At 52.2% G+C, this 18,159-nt stretch overlaps 2 protein-coding genes across 3 annotated transcripts; one reads left to right on the top strand and one right to left on the bottom strand.

Moving 5' to 3' along the window:
- Window positions 1-271: 271 nt before the first annotated feature.
- Window positions 272-8,289, bottom strand: IRF6 (interferon regulatory factor 6). 2 transcript variants are annotated; one of them, XM_072918785.1, is made up of 8 exons: window positions 8,187-8,289; window positions 4,073-4,249; window positions 3,019-3,223; window positions 2,473-2,595; window positions 2,223-2,369; window positions 1,603-1,995; window positions 1,116-1,234; window positions 272-822 (listed from the first exon to the last, which is right to left on the bottom strand). In XM_072918785.1, the coding sequence occupies exons 2-8, from the start codon at window positions 4,244-4,246 to the stop codon at window positions 601-603; spliced, it is 1,383 nt and encodes a 460-aa protein (XP_072774886.1). In that variant the 5' UTR covers window positions 4,247-4,249; window positions 8,187-8,289; the 3' UTR covers window positions 272-600. The 2 variants fall into 2 exon arrangements, with proteins under 2 accessions (XP_072774886.1, XP_030117315.1); XM_030261455.4 differs by lacking the exon at window positions 8,187-8,289 and adding an exon at window positions 7,303-7,468.
- Window positions 8,290-11,884: 3,595 nt separating this feature from the next.
- Window positions 11,885-17,647, top strand: GUCA1B (guanylate cyclase activator 1B). The gene is made up of 4 exons (XM_030261444.4): window positions 11,885-12,296; window positions 13,550-13,699; window positions 14,458-14,572; window positions 15,106-17,647. Exons 1-4 carry the CDS (start codon window positions 12,093-12,095, stop codon window positions 15,231-15,233), a joined length of 597 nt encoding a protein of 198 aa, XP_030117304.1. The 5' UTR covers window positions 11,885-12,092; the 3' UTR covers window positions 15,234-17,647.
- The last annotated feature ends 512 nt before the right edge of the window (window positions 17,648-18,159 follow it).

Below are 18,159 nucleotides of genomic sequence, written 5' to 3'. Positions count from 1 at the left end.
AGGCAATGCAGGAACAGCGCTGAGCCGTGCTGGGAGCCACTGGCAGCTCTGTACCATCACTGAGTGCTCAGGGTTGTACAGATCTGAATGATCAGTGCCCAGAGGAGACTAGAGAAGCTCCAGAGGTCCCTTCCAACCCCATTCTGTTATATATGCATTTACAATGCCTGCCTATATGCATCCCTATAAAAAAACCCCACACTGTAAGGAGCATCAGCCTTTGAGGTTGCTACTACAGCCCCATTAAAGAGAAAAAAAGGAGACAAGGTGATATTGTCAAGGCAACTTTAATAGAGCAGAGATTATTTCCCTCTAATGATCAAGTGTTTATATACATTGTATTATGGCAGATTAAAAAATATTACAGAATTGAAATCTGATTTATACAGAGGGGTTGTTTAAGCAAATAGCTGAGAATGGTGAAGGAGTAAAAAATGTTCCCTCCATTTTGCACCACTTCCAAAACAAAAGCACCACAAACTGCTGAAATTGTAGAAGATGACGAGATGTACAGATTTGGTTTATTCAGATTCAGGCAAGGCACAGGTTAAGGAACACTTCTGTATATGTACAAGGCCAGAAGCCCCGGTGGGTGCCCGGTCACTGCGCTGGGAGCGGCTGTGCCATGTGCAGGGCCGGGGCCTGCATGGGCCAGCCCTCCTGGTGGTTCTGCAGCAGCCGGTACAGCTGCTTCAGGTGTGCCACGATGTTGTCCTTGATGTCGGGCGTGGAGATCTGCAGCCGCACGCTGCCGCTGTCAAAGGAGCGCGTGAAGTCCCCGGAGAACATCTCGTAGATCATCCGCGCCACAACGGGGATGACCTGTTGGAGAAGTCCCCATTGTCAGCCTGACGGCATGTGGAATATCCCTGCTACTCCGCAGAGCCCCTGTCCTGGACGCAGAGATGCTTTCCACAATACCCTAAAACGCACTCACAAACCAATTCTATTCAGCACATGTCACATTTCTATTTGCTCTCCCAAACCACCAGTCTTACTGCAGTTTTCCTGGTGTCAGAAGCCACAACAGAAAAGAACAGGTCTCAGTATCCATGGGAATTGATCCCAAACCAAACAAGGCTGGCACGTGTCGCCCCAGAGCCCCAGTGCCCTACCTGCACCACGATCAGCTTCCTCTCCCTGGGTTTTCCATCAGGCCACTCCTCTCCAAAGCAGAAGTAGATCTCGTACGGTGGCTGTTTCTCAATTTGTCCCTTCTGATGGGCAATCAGCTCTAGGAAGAGAAGCAGGGTGCTGCAGGGTTGTGCTCTTTAGGCTGGGAACACCCACGACATCCCACCTCATTGCATCACCCCCGGTCTTACCTACACACTGTCCTCTGCCACCTCTCACACACTTACAGCTCACTCCTTGCACGTGAAGTGCTTTCTTTAAAAGCAAGGCCCTCTGATGTGTCTCAGAGCATTAAAGGAGTCTACAGCGCCCTTCTCCTGCTGCACTCCTGCTCCAAGTCAGGGGAGCAGTGTCCCCAACCTGCTGTCCACACCTGCTGCATCCAGGCAGAGTCCAGTGCAGACCGCCCTTTCCAACAGCGCCATGACCAGTGTCCAAAGCCGCTTTCCAGAAGCAGAAGTTACCTACCGCTTAGGAACGTTTCCAGACAGAAGAGCTTGACCTTCTTCTGCCTCTCGATCAGGTTTGGGGTGGTGGAGGAGGGGGCACAGGGCCCAGACCAGTACACCTTGCACTGGCAGAGCCGCACGGCGTAGATGGCGTGGCCGCTGACCTCCAGGATCAGTCCCCTGTCCATAACGTCCAGCAGCCGACTCGTGAACACCTTCTGCCTTTCATTGGTGATCTGCTCTGTCCCTGGAAACTTGACCTGCTCCAAACTGATGGGCCCAAAGAGCTCCTCCTGGTCTGGCATGGGACCCAGCTCTCCGTAGAAAAGTCTGCAGCCCTGAGGGTTGCTCACGGTCGTTGTGGGTCCGGTCTCCTTTCCTCGATATTCAAACTTGATTTCTAGGTCTGTCACTGAGAGAGAAACCATCAGCATGGCTTTTCCTGGAGCACCAGCAGCAGGGACACCACGCCAGCCCTGCTGCCCTTGTGGGGATGTTTATACCACACACAATTCTATTTAAAGTACACACGTTCTCCTCACTCACTCACAAACAGCCACAGGAAAAATGGCAAAATACCATTTTCTGTGGGGTTTTCAAGTACAAAACAGAAGCACTGTTACAAGCCCATGCACGTACTTGGCAGGGAGCTGATCCAGAGCTCGGGGCTGCTGAAGAAGTCGTGCTGCAGCGCCGTTGGGGGCATTTCCATATCCAGGGGTTCATTCTTTGGCCACACAGTTTCAGAGCTGCAGTTTTCTGCACTGGCTGGAGCCATTGGAGAATCTACAAAAAGGCAACAACTCCTCAATAAATCCAGATTGTATTTCAAGCATTCAGCAATTTACTAACAAATACCTTCACTAATACATTAGTCTGTGCCACCAACCATTGATATTAAGAAATGGAAATGTCTCTTGTATTGGGACATGCTGAGATTGATTCAGTTCTTCCTCCTCTTCATCATCAAGATCATTATCCTTTTCATCCCACGGAGCTGAGCCAGTGGAACCTGCAAACAAGCACATTCTTGTGGGTGGATGATCAGCATGAAACACTGGAAAAATATCTTCTTCACGTTGGATATTAATTTGTGTATTTTTCAAATGTCAGTAAAAAAGGATAAATCTGATCCATACAACATTCTAATTTCAGTTTAATATATAATTCTAGAAAGCGAAGGTTAAAGTATTGATGAAGTAAGACACAGTATTGCCAATATTAGATCGTTTAGCAGGAAAACATACAACTGTGTGTGGCTTTTTTAATTTTAGGACTAAAGGATGGTTCAAAATCCTTTTAGTTTAAATACAGGCTTCACCTGGCAGCTGCTTCTGCTGCACAAGGGCAGCTGGAGAGTTAATGCAGAGAGGGAAGGAGCTCCCTTGGACCAACGCCTGCCCAGGAGCCAGCCGGGAGCCAGCCCGGCCCTCACCTGGATTAATGATTGATCCCTGGGACTGCGGGATGTCGCACACTTCATAAATTTTGATGGGGTTCATGGGCACCTCCTTGGTGCCATCGTACATCAAATTAAACTCCCGGCTCTTGTTAAGTGCACATCGGAGCTGGGCTTTCCACTTTGCAGGGTCTGGCTCATCCACTCCTTCCTGGTACTTTCCCGTTTCCACGGCCCAGGCCTGGGGACAAAGTACAGCCAGCTCAGTCCAGCCCTCCCCACAGAGCAGCTTTTATCAGAAACCAAACTTCCAAACAAATCCACCGTAAAATCCTTCTCGTGCAGAAGTCTTAATTAGAACTCTTCTGATAACAAAGAAGGAAATTCCTACTTTAATAGTTTTTCTATTAAAAGAAGGTGGAGAGAAAAAGATGGAAATCCAAATTCCAAAAAAACATTCACAATTCTGGGTTAGAGCTTTTGTGGGTCTCAGATTCAACACCAGAAGTAATTTTTGACAGGGAGCCTGTGCAGGAGGAATGGACTCGGTTAAAATGGAGTGGAAGGACAGCCACAGACATCTGGCTGGCCTCTCCCTCTCTCACCCCAAAATCTGATTATTGGTCCAAGATGCCTCCAAGACAAAGGTCAGAAATTCCTCAAAGGAGTGCAGGGAGTTACAGCGAATCCCTTGGGATAAGAATATTAGGGACAGCAGCGATGAGTGCTTGTGATGAGCTTGCGGTGGACCTCTTAAGACTTATGTAACAGCATTTCATGGTTTGCTGCCAAGAACAAGCCAGTGACCACATCCCAGCCTGAGCAGATGAAGCCAACAGCAGTCATCTTCCCGAGACCATGGATCACACAGCATCTGGCCTTTGGTGGTGGGAAAGGGTTAAAGAACTCAACACCATCCCAGGCAGTGCCAGGCTTGGCATCCAGGTGCACAAAGTGGCTTTTCTGAGGTCAGATAAATAAAATGTGCCTGCTAACAGCTCCCAAGATGCCTGCCCAGCTCCCGGGCCAACAATCCAGCCCTTTGTGTCTGTTCCAGAGCCGTGGGATGGCCGAGCTCCCCCTCTCTCACCTTGAAGATGGTGTTCTCCTCCTCGTGCTGGGGGCTGTGCCGAGTCGCGTGTTTCCAGGGGATCTGGAAGCGCTTCGCCTCGCGGTTCAGCCAGATCAGCCCGGGGTACATCCCGCTGTCCACCTGGGCCACCAGCCACGGCTTCAGGCGCACCCGCCGCGGGTGGAGGGCCATGGTCTGCAGGGGCGACAGCAGAGCCACTGCTAGAGCTCACCTGAGCCTCACTGGCTTCAGGGAAACTGAATTCATTTAACCAGAAAGGGCCCCGTGCTGTGTAACTGCTGTTGTTCTTATGGTACTGCACCCTGAAAGCTCCAGCTCAGGTGCAGCTTCCTCTGCCGGGAGCAGGCTCACACCTTCCTAAGCACAGCCCAGGACTGATACAAGCACAGCAGCTCAGACTCAGCCTCCGAGAGCTCAGCCAGCACACGGAGCACGAGCCCTGGGCAGACCTGGGCTGCAAAGCCCGAGCAGGAGATAAAGCCACGAGCAAGTCACAGCAAGAGCAGGCAGCAGAGTTTCCAAAGCCTCCACATACACCTGGGAGAAGGGGCTGATCCATCTCTGCTCCTTCAGACCTCCACATACACCTGGGAGAAGGGGCTGATCCATCTCTGCTCCTTCAGGCCTGTCAGATGCACCCAGGAGGAGAAAGGCTCGCCTGGCTGGGAGGCTGTACCCAGCCGAGGAGCAGGGCCAGGCTGAGGCACAGGGGCTGCTTTACCAGACTCTGACTCTGAAAACCATTTTATGACTTTTCCATGAATGCCCTGAACGCAGCATAATCATTGGCAAACAGCAGTGACCTGTAATAACCAGGATGTTTATCCAGAAGGACATGAACTGCAGGTCTGCCTGCACTGCTGCTAAAAATCGACTGCTGTTTACTTAATGTTTTTGTTAAGTAGCCCTGTGCTGCTCATACAATTGCAGCCAGCCAACAAGATTTTCCTTCTGTAGAACAAAGCCAAACAAACAAAATTAACGTGTGTCCCTCTCTAAGAAGAGGCAACATTCAGTATCTTTAGATTTTGGGAGGGGATTTCTGCACTACACGTGTGCTCAGAAGGTTTATGTCCCATATTCCTTTGTAAATCCTGAAACAGAGGTGAGAAATTACAAATATTTCCATTAATAAAGCAGTTATATGACAAGTACACCTTTGCCATAAGCCCTGAATATTGCTGGAGGAGTTGCAAAATGTGTCTGGTAGCAGAGATGGAGAAGATTAAAAAAAAATCCTATCCAAGAACTAGTCTAGGAACAGGTTTTATTTGTTCAAATACCTGCAGATCCCATTCAGAGGCAAGCGCTCACACAAAATTAATCCAAACACAACTCAGTTTATCTGTTTATCTTTTCCACAAAGAAAATGTTCAGCTTCAACTACAAACCATTTTTAAATAATAGTTTGAAAATGTGTGGGCACATTACCAGACTGTTTCCCAGGAGCTGCAAAGGATCAGGAAGCAATAATCAAAATTATTTTAGTGTTCCTGAAACTCTGCTGTGGTGGTTCTCCATGTTGAAAATGCTGTCAGAATTAAACCTCCAGAAGAGTGCTCGCAAAGGCACAAAATCCAGGTTAACCCTGGACTTGGAATTGAGACCAAAATAAGGCAGTGACACTTCTTGAAAAGGAAAAAAGAAGTGTCGTTTTGAAGAATCCTTAGCGGGGCTGCTTTCCACCATCTCTTTTACACTTACCCTTCCAAGCAGTCCCTGCTAATAACCTGTGCTGTGCACACACGGTAAGACACGGTAAATTCAAATCCCGGCCCAGGAGGGATTTGTGCCTCTCACAGCAGAGGGGTCGGGTGACAGGGTGGGAGCTGGCTGGGATTGTCCCCGCCGCAGACAGCTCTGCCAGCGCTCCGCACCACAATGCTTTATGACCTTTTATCACCAATGACTTGTTGACACAATAACTGAGAGCAAATCAACTTGAATCCCATTGCTGGGCTCAGACGGTGAGTCAGCCACTCACAACCTTCAACTTCGATCCGGCGGGTTCCACTGATGCCAGACACCCGGGGAATGTCTGTGCCTCTCTCGAGGCTCCTCAGCAGTGCACAGACCCGGGACTGTCCAGCTCCCTTTATTCCCACTCATTCGGGTGCTGTGTAGGGATAATTAGCACATCCCTGTGCTGCTAATGGCTCTCTGCTCAGTGATGTAATTACTGCCTGTACCCTAATTATTAGTATTTCTCCTTGGAGACATTCAGCCCAACAAGAACCACTCAAAGTCAGGAAGGAGCAGCCTGCAGGGAGGGCTGCAGAGGAGTGACCAGGGCCAGGGACAGGGCCCCGGTCAGCTGTGGTGGACTCTGGTGAGGTGCCAGACAGTCCAACAGCACACGGAGCACCAGGAAAACATCCTGAAGCCCAGCTCAGCCTTGCTGCACAGATGCTTTTGCTCCCCGCCTGCAGATCCAAATATACTCAGAGTTCCTGCTCCACCTCATCCACTAAAGCCTCTGAAGATGGAAGAGTCTTCTCGGGGTTCACTGCTGTGAACCCACAGACCCCTCTCCTTGCTCGTTGCCTTTGTTTGACTATATTATCCTGGATTTCATGGACCTGTATTCATTTTTTCAAAGGCAAACATTCTCACAGAGAAACGGGCTGAATTCCCATCCAACGCTGAATCACCTCCCTACACCGGGAACGCGGGGCTCCCACATTTCAGAGCTCTGTCCATCTCCTGCCTCCCACCACCCCTGAACACGATCAACTCTGAATTCCCACTTTGCACACCCCAGTCGGGTCACCTCAGGCAGCCCCTGAAACTGGAAGGGGCAGGAGCTGTTACACAGAGCGTGGGGATTTGGGGTGCAACAGCCGCGATCTGAAGACTGCAGCGGGCGAGGGGGTGAAGGATTGGGGGGAACACACCAGCCTTGCCCTAACTTTAGGCCTCGCTTTACACGGCCCGGGAAGGCGTAGCCCGGGGCGAGCCCGGCGCTGCCCGCGGAGCCGGTGGCAAGGAGCGCTCCATCGGGCTCTGCCCTCCGAACGGCGCCCCGCACCGCCGCCCTTCCCGGGGCCGGCCACTGCAGCCCCCGGAGCCCCGCACGGAGCCCCGCCGGAGCCCCGAGCCCCGCTCTGCACCGGCCCCGCACCGCCCCGAGCCCCGCACCGGACCCGCTCCACCCCGAGCCCCGCACCGGACGGGGCCGCGCCCGGCGGCTCCGGGGCCGTCCGATCCCCGCGCCCCGCACGGCTCACCCCGTCTGTCCGTCTGTCCGTCCGTCCGTCCGTCCGTGGGGCTGGGGCGGGTCCGTCCCGCGGGGGCTCGGGGCCGCCCCGCGGGGCCGCGCGTGGGGCAGCGGCGCTCGGGCAGCGGCGGCCGCGCTCACGCAGCGCCCGGCCCGGCCCGGCCCTCACCTGCCCCGCCTCACCTGCCCGGCCCTCCCCTCACCTGCCCAGGTGCGCTGGGCGCAGCCGCGCCGCCCGCCCCGCCCCGCTCCCGCACCCCCGCCCTTCTGCCGCGACCCTTTTCCTGTCAAACGGAATATTTAGGGAACTTCCAAACGGGATATTCCGTTTCCCCGGTAAATGGAGTATTTAAGAAAGGAGGTTTGCTTTTAAGCAGGATATCTTTGCCTTTAAATGGAATATTTTGGAAAGAAAGCCTTAAGTTCCTGGGCTTTTTCGCAGTTCAAAGCATTCAGCTGAGTCATAGAATCACGGCATAATTAAGGCTGGAAAAGCCCTCGAAGATCATCGAGTCCAAACATTAACCCAGCCCTGCCGGGTCCACCACCAACCGTGTCCCTTGGCACCACATCCGCAGGGTTTTCAGCACTTCCAGGGGCGGCGGCTCTGCCGCTTCCCTGGGCAGCCTGTTCCAGAGCTTGTCCATCCTTTCAGTGAAGAAATTATCCCAAATATCCAATCTAAACCTCTCCTAGCACAACCTAAGTACATTTGCTCTTGTCCTACATCCATCCATCCATCCGTATAAATCCATATCCAGTCAATGGTAACACAGGATGAAGCCAAACCCTAAAGTCAGCTCCGATTAAAGTCACAGGCTCACAGTTTTTTCTCTGAAAAGCATAAAAATGTCCCTCTTCCCTGCTCCATGCCCGCTCTGGGGTCACACCTACCCCGGGGAGGGGGCTCAGCAGCTTCTCCCTGGTCCCTCCGCAGGCTCCTGCCCTCCAGCCTCGCGTCTTATTTATTTTCCTCGTAGGTGGAGAGCCGTGACTCAGTGGTGAATCTTGGTTTCAAGGATCATACAATACTTCACCTTTCAGTTTCAATGAACCAGAAAAAAAAATGGGAATTTCCCTTCTCCTTCTCCCCATGAACACTGTGGAAAACACTGAACCCAGACTTTGGGAAGGCTGACTTACACCCACAGCTCAGTCCCAAGCCAAAAGGTTGGAACTAGACAAAATCTTGGAGATATTCACACAGAGACTAAACAATTCACTGCTTTTCTGGGGAACTTTGCCTTGCTGGATACCAAGTGCAGATTAAATATTTCAGGCTTCATCCAGCATGGAATTCCACTCAGAGGAAACATGCAGAAGTTTGTCTGCTGCTAAGAGAATCTTTCTGGCAGTGAGCAGAAGCCAAGGAGTGACACTCTGAGCTCAGCGCTGTCTGTGCTGGGTGAGATGGGTTTCGGTAGTGGTACCTGAGCACTCCTGACGTGTAAATCAAGGCACAGCTGCTCCTGGGGTAAACCACCCTTGTTATTCCTGCTGTATAAAGCACGCAGGGGTAGGACAATTTTGGGAGCAACCAGGAAGAGACACAGGGAGGCACTGGGCTGAACTCCAGGCCAAGCTCTGAGGGATCTTTGATCTCTCCTCAGACGGGCCAGCACATCCCTGCATTCCTGCTACCCACAGCTCTGTAGCTGGGACACAAGCAGTGCAGGATGCTCTGGCTGCAGGGAGCTCGGAAGGGGACAGCAGTGCTGCTGCTCACGCTCCTGCTGCCTGGGCTGGCAGTGCCTGGGCAGGGCTGGCAGTGCCTGGGCAGGGTTCTGCCCTTCCTCAGGTGCCCAAGCCACAGGAGGGCTCCTGGGGCAGGTCAGGGCTGGGGGATTTGAAGAAATGGAGCAATGTGGAAAGCAGCTGGGTGAGGACTGCGCCAGCTTGGAGCTCCAGCCCGGGAGAAGGGTCTGGTCCTGCCCGCAGTGCCCCACAGCCCCTCTGTGCCAGCTGTGCCTGCCAGCGCCCTGCTGCCTCTGCCACAGCCTCTGCTGCCTTCCAAGCACCGACACAGATGCCAAACAAATGAGTCTTCCCAGCCCTCTGCAGGGTTTGGTGTTTTTTTTCCCTCTTGAGTTTCTACCAGCCCTTGCTGAAGCGTGTGGCAGCACGTTGGGGTAGGCAGCTGACGGGAAATAAGCTGCCTTTTTCCATGCTCTTGGCTGGGAAACTCGGCAGCTCTGGAGCTGCAGGGGTGATAATGCAGGATAAGTCATGAGGCAGGAGGGGCAGTCAGATGTTACCTGGCTGGAACTGATCATCCCAAATGTTCCTCTGGCACAGCACAGAGCGCTGATCCTGCTCCTTCGGGCAGACAAACAGCACCAGCCTCTGCACTGCGCTGTTTTCTAGAAATTAGTCTTTTTATTTTTACTTCTCTCTGCCCATATTTACCTCTACCTGCATTTTTTTTAAATCAAATGGAGATCTTTTGGCTGATAAACTTATGAAGTGACATCCTGCTGGCTGAGAGACAGCAGCTCTTTCAGTGCAGTCTGCAGAGCACACAGAGGATGTGCAGAGGAATATTCATACCAGGAGCTATGGGATTTACTTTATTTCAGTGCCAAATTAATATCACTGTTTTATCAACACAATTGTATGTCATGATGCCTGAACAGCAGCAGCTGGGCTTTGTACTCCAGGTCTCTTGCAGCCCTTTGTTCCCAGCTGGAGAAGATTGCAGTCATCAAAACAAAAAGGAACCATTTTCTCTCCTGGGAACAGATCACCAAGTTCCCATAAGGCAAAACAAAATTATGCAATGAGCCAAGACAATGTCCTGGGCATGTGGAGTCTTGCTGCGTGCTCTGAGCACTCACATTCCAGCAGGCAGCTCCGTGCAGGGGAGCAGCACAAAATGGTGGAGAGGCTTCACCCAGCACACCCCAAACTGCCCATCTGTGCTGCAGGAAAAAGGAATGAATCCTTCCCACCCCGTCCTGGCAGCCCCTCTGTGCCGGGGGCTCTTTGTGACCCAGGGACAACTCCTGGCCTCACCAGCCAGGATAATTCCAAAATGATATAAAATCATTTATAAACATGACTGTGGCTACCACATACTTCTTTCCAGTAGCTCTAGAGGAGGAAAATGGGGAGATGGATTTATTGCTGTTTTTCAGCTGCTCTGCTGTGGACGAGTCAGGGGCTGAAGCACTCCCAAAAGGAAGGGTTGAGTTCATTATTGTCTTGCATTCTTCTAGGCACAAGGATAGATAAGACTATCATTAGATAAAAATGCTTTAACTGAAATAGAACAGTCTTACATTTTCTGGCAATTTCTCTGGCCCTTCCCATCCATCTCCAGGCTGCTGCTGTGTTGTCTCTGTCCTCTCTTTGCTCTTCTTTTAAGTGAAACCAAACCTTGCCTGGATATCCTTACATGTAAAGGTGTAAGGCTGTGTTATACTCCTGCAAATCTCTGTGTGTATATATAAATATAAACAAATAAATAAATATAAACAAATATATGTATATATATACACAGTACCACTGCCGGGTCACTTGCAGGTGTGAGTGGATTCAGACCAAATCCCACTCTGACAGTGCAGCATGAATTGCTCTACTGTTCTGCAGTATCAAATTCAAATTGCAGCCAGGTTCTTAACCAGTATTCTTCCGTGAGAGAGGCTCTTCTTACCTAACCAACACCAAAAAAGTTCCAAAAAACGAGCAGCTTAAATCCACCTGGGCCTTGGCATTTAGGCTAAGGGAATCTATGGTTTCCTATTAATGCTGCTCCAATCCTCTTAATGAAGATATTGGGCTGGCTTGGGCACATTTATAGCTCAGGTCATTCTTTCCTCTGACACAGATAGTGGCTGGGCTCAGAACAATTGCTGTGTGCAGAAAAGCTGCTGAGGAGGAGGAGAGGGCTCTGTGTGTGCTGGACAGGAGCAGCCAGCCCAGGGAAGAGCTGCACTTTGTGTCTGTCATCAAAGCCAAATGTGAATGGGGGGAAGGGGTGAGCAGGAGGATTTCCATGGACACAAAGAGGGGAAGGGAATAAGGAGAATATGCTCTAAAAATACAGAAATAAACAATCCCTGCTGTCCTTAGCTGAAAGCTTTAAGAAGGAGATGTGGCAATAAGAGGAATATGTGTGCATTAGGTGCCTTCACTAATTGTGTCACAGCCTACGGAGGCATTGAATTAATTTAATCCATCAGCAGCTTTTCCTGTGGAAGTGTTTGTTTTCTCAGGATTCCCTCTCTGTAGCTGCTGTTTTTCCTATGCCCCATCTCACTGAGGCACTGAGCAGCCCCCACAGGCAGGGAATACAAGCCAGCATTGCAAAGATTCATCTTCCTTCCCCCATAATCCCTTTTTTCCCCCTAGAAAACCCTACAGGACAGAGAATGGGGCTGTGTGTTGTGTGTGCAGGGAACCTCCGCTCCCAAATTCTTTGACAGGGAGGAATTAATGTGTAGAAAGACCCTGAGCCCCTGGAGTTTGCTTCTAAATAGGGCACAGCTCGGAACATCTGAAGGTCTCTGGGGCTCATGGGTGGGAATCTCCTAATGATCTTTAGTTATTTTTATCCCTGCCCAGTGCTCAGTGCTCGGGGCAGAGGAGCCACTCCGAGATCTCCTGGGAGCACACGGAGCTGCAGGAGCTGGGCAGGGGAGCAGGAACAGAAAATAAAGCACAAGAAAGGGAAGGTGACAGAGCAAGGCACAGCACTGACATCAGAGAAAGGCAGGAGACAGCAAGAAGGAAAACAGCAAAGGACTTTGGCAGGGTTTTTCTTCTTTTCCCTCTGTTTTTAATCCTGCTTTCTGGAGGAAAATGGGACAGCAGTTCACCAATGCTGAAGGGGAGCAAGGAGAGATTGATGTTGCAGAGCTGCAGGAATGGTATAAGAAATTTGTGGTGGAATGTCCCAGTGGGACCCTCTTCATGCACGAGTTCAAGAGGTTCTTCGGGGTCCAGGACAACCAGGAGGCAGCAGAGTATGTGGAGAACATGTTCAGGGCTTTTGACAAGAACGGGGTAAGTGCTGAGGTTTTACAGTCATTTATTTATATTGTTATATACGTAACAAGGGACCAGCGAGGGCAGGAGAAGAGCACAGGCTGGCCTGGATTTATCTCCTCAAATCTCCACCTAAATTAAGGTCAGAACGTCCCCTTAAGGGACTAAGGGTGGATTAAAAAGTTGAAACTTAGGCAGTCACACTTTGAAACCCTCAAACAGCCAAGGCTCCCACATGGCAAAAATTTTTTTCTCTGTTGAGGTAGAGGGGAAATTCCTGTGCAGGAAAATCCTACTCAGGCTTGTTCTGTGTTGGAGAAGCGTCAGTATCAGGTACGAGCAGGTGGTTTGTAATAAAATACCAATTTTAGCTTTGCTTTCCAAAAGCAGAGGAATGCTGGACAATTCAGACATTCTGGGTTTGATTCCCTTTGCTGTATTTGCCATGAGGCACCGGGGAAAGGTGAGTTCTGTGGTGCAGCCCCAGTTGTGCATCCCTGCACTGCTGCACTGCAGCCCGGGATGCTCTGCGCTCTCGGCTGCCCTGGCTGAGCAGCACTTGCCAAATGCCTCAGTTATCCTTTTCCTGGAGCTCCTGATCCTATTCCAGCTGCTCTGGGGATGTTTTTTCCTTGTATCAATACAGGAAAAGGGGGCTCAGCTTGTTCATCTCTGATCAACTCATCTCCCTTAAGCTCCCTTTGAAAACAGGGTCAAAATCTCATTGAAGTGGCAGCAAAAGTCAGTTTGTGGGAAGGATTTAAAAAGGCCGTGGAAGATGTTGGCAGGTCAGGCTTGTTGCAGAATTCCAAGTTGTGAAAAACCAAATTCCTGCAAAAAATGAAAGGTTCAGGTCCCAAATTCCCTTGTGAAAGCTGTGGGGAAAAGGTAGCAGAGCAAACTGTGCATAAAAGATGAAGTCCCATTCCTCATTTACAGGAGTTTTTAACAGGACAGACTCTGTTTTTAGGGGCAGGAGCCCAGCCTGGCTGCACAGGGAGAGGCTGTGCCTGCTGCTGGTCCTGAGCTGCCCCACACCTCCCTCCAAGTGCCAAACACCCCCTGCCCCTGCCCTGTCCTTCTGGCAGTCCCAACCCAGCTTTTCTGGAAGCTCTAAAGAACTTTTCCACCCACTTTCTACCCAGCCAAGTGTAGATAGACTGGAGAGGGCTCACAGATTAGGGCAAGGACTGTGAGATGAAAAGCAGTGAGCTCTGCTGTCATCCCGTCCCTGTCAAGTCCTTCCTGCTGCTGCTCCTCTGTTGCCACAGGATAACACCATTGATTTTCTGGAATATGTGGCTGCCTTGAATCTGGTTTTGCGGGGAAAGCTGGAGCACAAGCTGAGGTGGACGTTCAAGGTGTACGACAAGGATGGGAACGGCTGCATAGATAAACCCGAGCTGCTGGAAATCGTCGAGGTAAGCGGGCATTGCCCAAGCCCTTCTGTGAGCAATGCCCCTCTCTCTGTGGCAGTGCCATGGGGTGTGTGGGGCTGTGATCAGCAGGCTCCAAGGATGCTGAGCAGAGTGCTGCCCATCCCCTGGGAGCCTCTCAGGGAGGGCAGTGCCAGGAGCTGCCCCGTGGGCAGCAGGGCTGGGAGGGTGAGCAGCAGTGCCCTGCTGCTGCAGGTGTGGAATCAGGCCAGCCTGTCTGGGCCACCTCCATCACAGGTTTGAGGTCAGCCACAAGTGCCCAGAACTGTGAGGCCACTGCTAATCCCCTCTCTGGGCAGACTTTGGACAAAAGCCTTCACCCTAAGCTCCAAAGGTAGCCACGGGCAGCTGGTGCCAGGGCAGGAGCGGGTAAAGCCTGGCCCCTTTCTGTGCAGAGGGGAGCAGGGGCTGTGGGTCAGGATATGAGCTGAGACAGGCTGGGCACGGCTTCCCCAGAGAGGGCTGGGGCAGCCAGCTGTGCTGCCTCTGGATGCCAAAAAATCCCACTGAAACTCTGCCTTTGTCCTTTGCAGAGAGCCCTGAGGAGAGCGGGAGGGCAGCAGCTTTACAGAGCAATGGGATAATTAATGTGCAGCCAGGGCAGGGTGAGGCCAGAGCTGCCATCCCAGAGCTGAGGCTGCTCCGGGGCAGAACTTCCCAGAAAGGTTAAAGCCTTTGGAAAAGACCTTGACAGGGATGGGATGACAGCAGAGCTCCTTGCCCTAATCCGAGAGCCCCTCCAGTCTATCTACAGGCTGAAGAAGGTGTGCTGGTCGGAGGTGGAGGACAGGACCCCGCTGCTGACCCCCGAGGAGGTGGTGGACAGGATATTCCAGCTGGTGGATGAGAACGGGGACGGTGAGTCGGGGGCACAGGCTCATTCCTGCCCCAAAGGACAGCTGGGCTGGGTTCTGCTCTGCTCCACAGGGCCAGCAGGCTCTTGGTGGAGCAGGGAGAAATCTTTCCCGTTGTTATTCTGAAGTAAAACACAGAGCAGTCACTGCTGGGGCAGTTTTGGTGTCCCTCTGACAGCCCCAGCAGCCAGGGGCAGGTCCCAGTGCCAGCGCAGAGCTGGTGAAGGCACTGCTCCAGCAGACTGGGACCTGCAGGACCTGCCTGGCACAGGTCCTGGAGGGGCCTGGGGAGCCCCTGCAGCGTCCAGAGTGTCCCCCTGGGGTGGGCACCCCTGGGGTGGGCACCCCTGGCTCACAGCCCCTGGCTCACAGCCCCTGGCTCACAGCCCCTGGCCTGTCTTGCAGCTGCCTGGCCCCAGAGGTGTGGGCAGCCCTAAGATGGTCTGATTAGCGTTTTATCTGAGCCTGGGTGGAATCCTGCCTCCTCCTCCTCCCTTATCTCCCTCGGTGCCCATCTGTGCCCCATCTCACCCACAGGGCAGCTGTCTCTTGACGAATTCATTGATGGAGCCAGGAAGGACAAGTGGGTGATGAAGATGTTGCAAATGGATGTGAACCCCGGGGGATGGATCACTGAGCAGAGGAGAAAGAGCGCTTTGTTCTGAGAGAATTCGGCTCGGACACAGCTGAAATGGTGATGCTGAGTCCCAAGTGCGGCCCCTCCTCTACCTGGTAGCGACTTGACTCCCCTTTTAATTCGATCTCAGCATCCAGATGAAAACCGGAGTGGTTTAAGGAGTCATCTCTGATGTAAAACGCGCGTGCTGAGCTCTGCTGGCACCCAGGGACTGTTTCTGACCCGGGAATAAGTCTTGTTGTGTGCACGATTCTGTGTTTGCCAGATTTGCTTTTTGGTTACACCCCAAGGAACAAACTTCGTGCGGCAGATGCTGAGCAGGATTGGGGCTGGTGGCAGTGAGGGACAGAGCCAGCAGTGCTGTCCCCAGCTGTCCCCAGCCCCGGAGCCAGCAGTGCTGTCCCCAGTGCAGGTCTGGGGAGGATGGAGCCAGCAGTGCTGTCCCCAGCCCCAGAGCCAGCAGTGCTGTCCCCAGCGCAGGTTTGGGGAGGATGGAGCCAGCAGTGCTGTCCCCAGCCCCAGAGCCAGCAGTGCTGTCCCCAGTGCAGGTTTGGGGCTGGTGGCAGTGAGGGACAGAGCCAGCAGTGCTGTCCCCAGCTGTCCCCAGCCCCAGAGCCAGCAGTGCTGTCCCCAGGGCAGGTTTGGGGAGGATGGAACCAGCAGTGCTGTCCCCAGTGCAGGTTTGGGGAGGGACAGAGCCAGCAGTGCTGTCCCCAGTGCAGGTTTGGGGAGGATAGAGCCAGCAGTGCTGTCCCCAGTGCAGGTTTGGGGAGGATAGAGCCAGCAGTGCTGTCCCCAGCTGTCCCCAGCCCCGGAGCCAGCAGTGCTGTCCCCAGTGCAGGTTTTTTGGGGCTGGCAGGGCTCCCTGCTGCTCTCCCAGCCCCACACCAGCACAGCAGCCCCTGGATGCTCAGGGCTCTCTGTGTGTGTCCCGGGGCATTCACTGCTGCCCGGTCAGATCCCTGCAGGCCAGCACAGACCCCCCAGCACACAGAGCCCAGGGAAACAAGGCCAGGGCTGGGCAGGAGCAGCAGCAGCTCCTTCCTCCCCCTCCCGGGGACCAGAGGCTGCTCCTGCTGCCTGCCCAGAGCCTGAGGGGCTGAGGGATGCTGAGTCCAAACGCTGACATTTCCCAGCCCCTCTCAGAGCCCAGAACGGCCCAGCTGAGACCAGCCCCTGATCTTTGGAATCTGCTTTTCCTGCCCTGGAGGAGTGGGTGAGCCCAGGGAGCTCCGGGGTTGTCCCTGCACTGGGAAAGGCTCAGTGTGGCAGCAGAGATGAGGAAGAGCAGAGTTTTGCTTGGCAGTGCCTCTGCAATGAGAGGATTTGTGCTGCTCCACCGGCAGGACCACAGAATCAGAAATCATGGATGGTTTGGGTTGGGAGGAACCTCAAAACTCCTGGATTTCCAAGCCCCCTGCCCTGGGCAGTGATGCCACATCAGATTGCTCCAAGCCCTGTCCAAACCGGCCTTGAAAAGTGGAAAAAGTGACAAAAATTCCAGTACAGTGGTTTTACACTGGACTTAATTTAGCCCCAGACTGCAGATTCAGAATTTACACAAGTTGCAGGCTGAGCTCTGCTGTTCTAACCCGTGCTTCTACATAGACCTATGTGGGGAAAGAATTTGGGCTGAATCAGTATTTTGGTTCACCTTTATTGGATTTACTGGTTCATTCAAAAGAAGAAAACCCCCCAGGAAAACAACATGAGCTTGTCTGTTCCATTTTAATTTTCCTATGGGATCAGTAGGCCAGGTCATACCAATGAAAAGATTTACAACCCCTCTTTTGTGGCCTTTAATTAGGACTGTAGTAGCTGTCATTACCTGATTAGTTTGCTGGTTTGTGGTCTTGTCAGTTTACCCAGTGTTGAAATTCCATGGGGAAGTGCTCAGGATTAGGCACAATCATTGCTGGGGTTCCCATGGTGCACATTCCCACTTGGAAAGAGCCTTTGTGTGAGTTCTCTGTGAGCTCTGAGCAGTTTGGGGTGTGCTGGTTGGATTTGTGCTTTCTGCTGCTCCGAGGCAGCTGCTCAAAGCTCTCTCTGGTCAATAGTTTATCAGCGCAGGATCTCAAAGAAAAATCTGACTTCTGACTTGAGAGCCTGGGTGAAAACATTCACTTTTATTGATTTTCCAGCTTGTGAAAAAATGTTTTCATTGGAGGATACAAATCTCTGAGAATTCCTCACATTTCAGCATCTCAACCAAGGTAACACACCCTGCTCCTCGCACGGGTTTAGAGAGGCTCTTTAGTTCATAGAATTGCATTTTGCTGGTTCACTGAAATGCTTCAAACTCTCCAATTGTGCTCAGCTGGCCAGCCCAGGCTCTGCAGGGGCTGCCCCAGGCCAGCAGCCCTCCCCTGGTGAGAACTTGGACAGATGTCTGTAGAAGTTTTGTAAAACACGACTTGAATAAAGAAATATTTATTAAAACCCCTTATTTCCCTGAATCTGTTTGTTAATTAGGTGAAGAGCTGTGTAAGCACCTGACTGAAACTGTAGCCTGTGAGTGCGATATATTGAATTTAGGGGAGGAGCTGGTGAGCAGCTGACAGAGATAAGGCGGAGGTGACGATGCTGTTGCAGAGACAGAGTAGGGACGGAGCCTCTTCTGTTTAACTTCCCTGTGATGACAGCAAAATCCGTCAGGGGATAATTAAAAAAAAACAAACCAGTGTTTCTCAATGGAACTGGAACTGAAGCTGCATCAGGTGCCCGCAGTATAACCCTGCCAGGACCTGAACGGGACAGGAGCTGGGTCCTTCCAGGTCCTGTGGGATGCAGGGCAGGGCTGTGTTTGTGCCAGGGCTGGCAGAACCATGGAAAGTCGCTCCTCGTACCAACTGTGTAATCTCTGGTGAAGAACTGGCAGGGTGCTTTGGCTATTTTAAAGGCCGGGCTACAAAAGCCCTGATCTCTGCCCCGCCCGTTCGCAGCAGGCTGTT

The sequence above is a fragment of the Taeniopygia guttata genome, chromosome 26 (assembly GCF_048771995.1).
Source record: "Taeniopygia guttata chromosome 26, bTaeGut7.mat, whole genome shotgun sequence".
NCBI classification, from domain to species: Eukaryota; Metazoa; Chordata; class Aves; order Passeriformes; family Estrildidae; genus Taeniopygia; species Taeniopygia guttata.
Note: the sequence above shows the minus strand (reverse complement) of the source record. Positions and strands in the feature narration are given on the sequence as shown.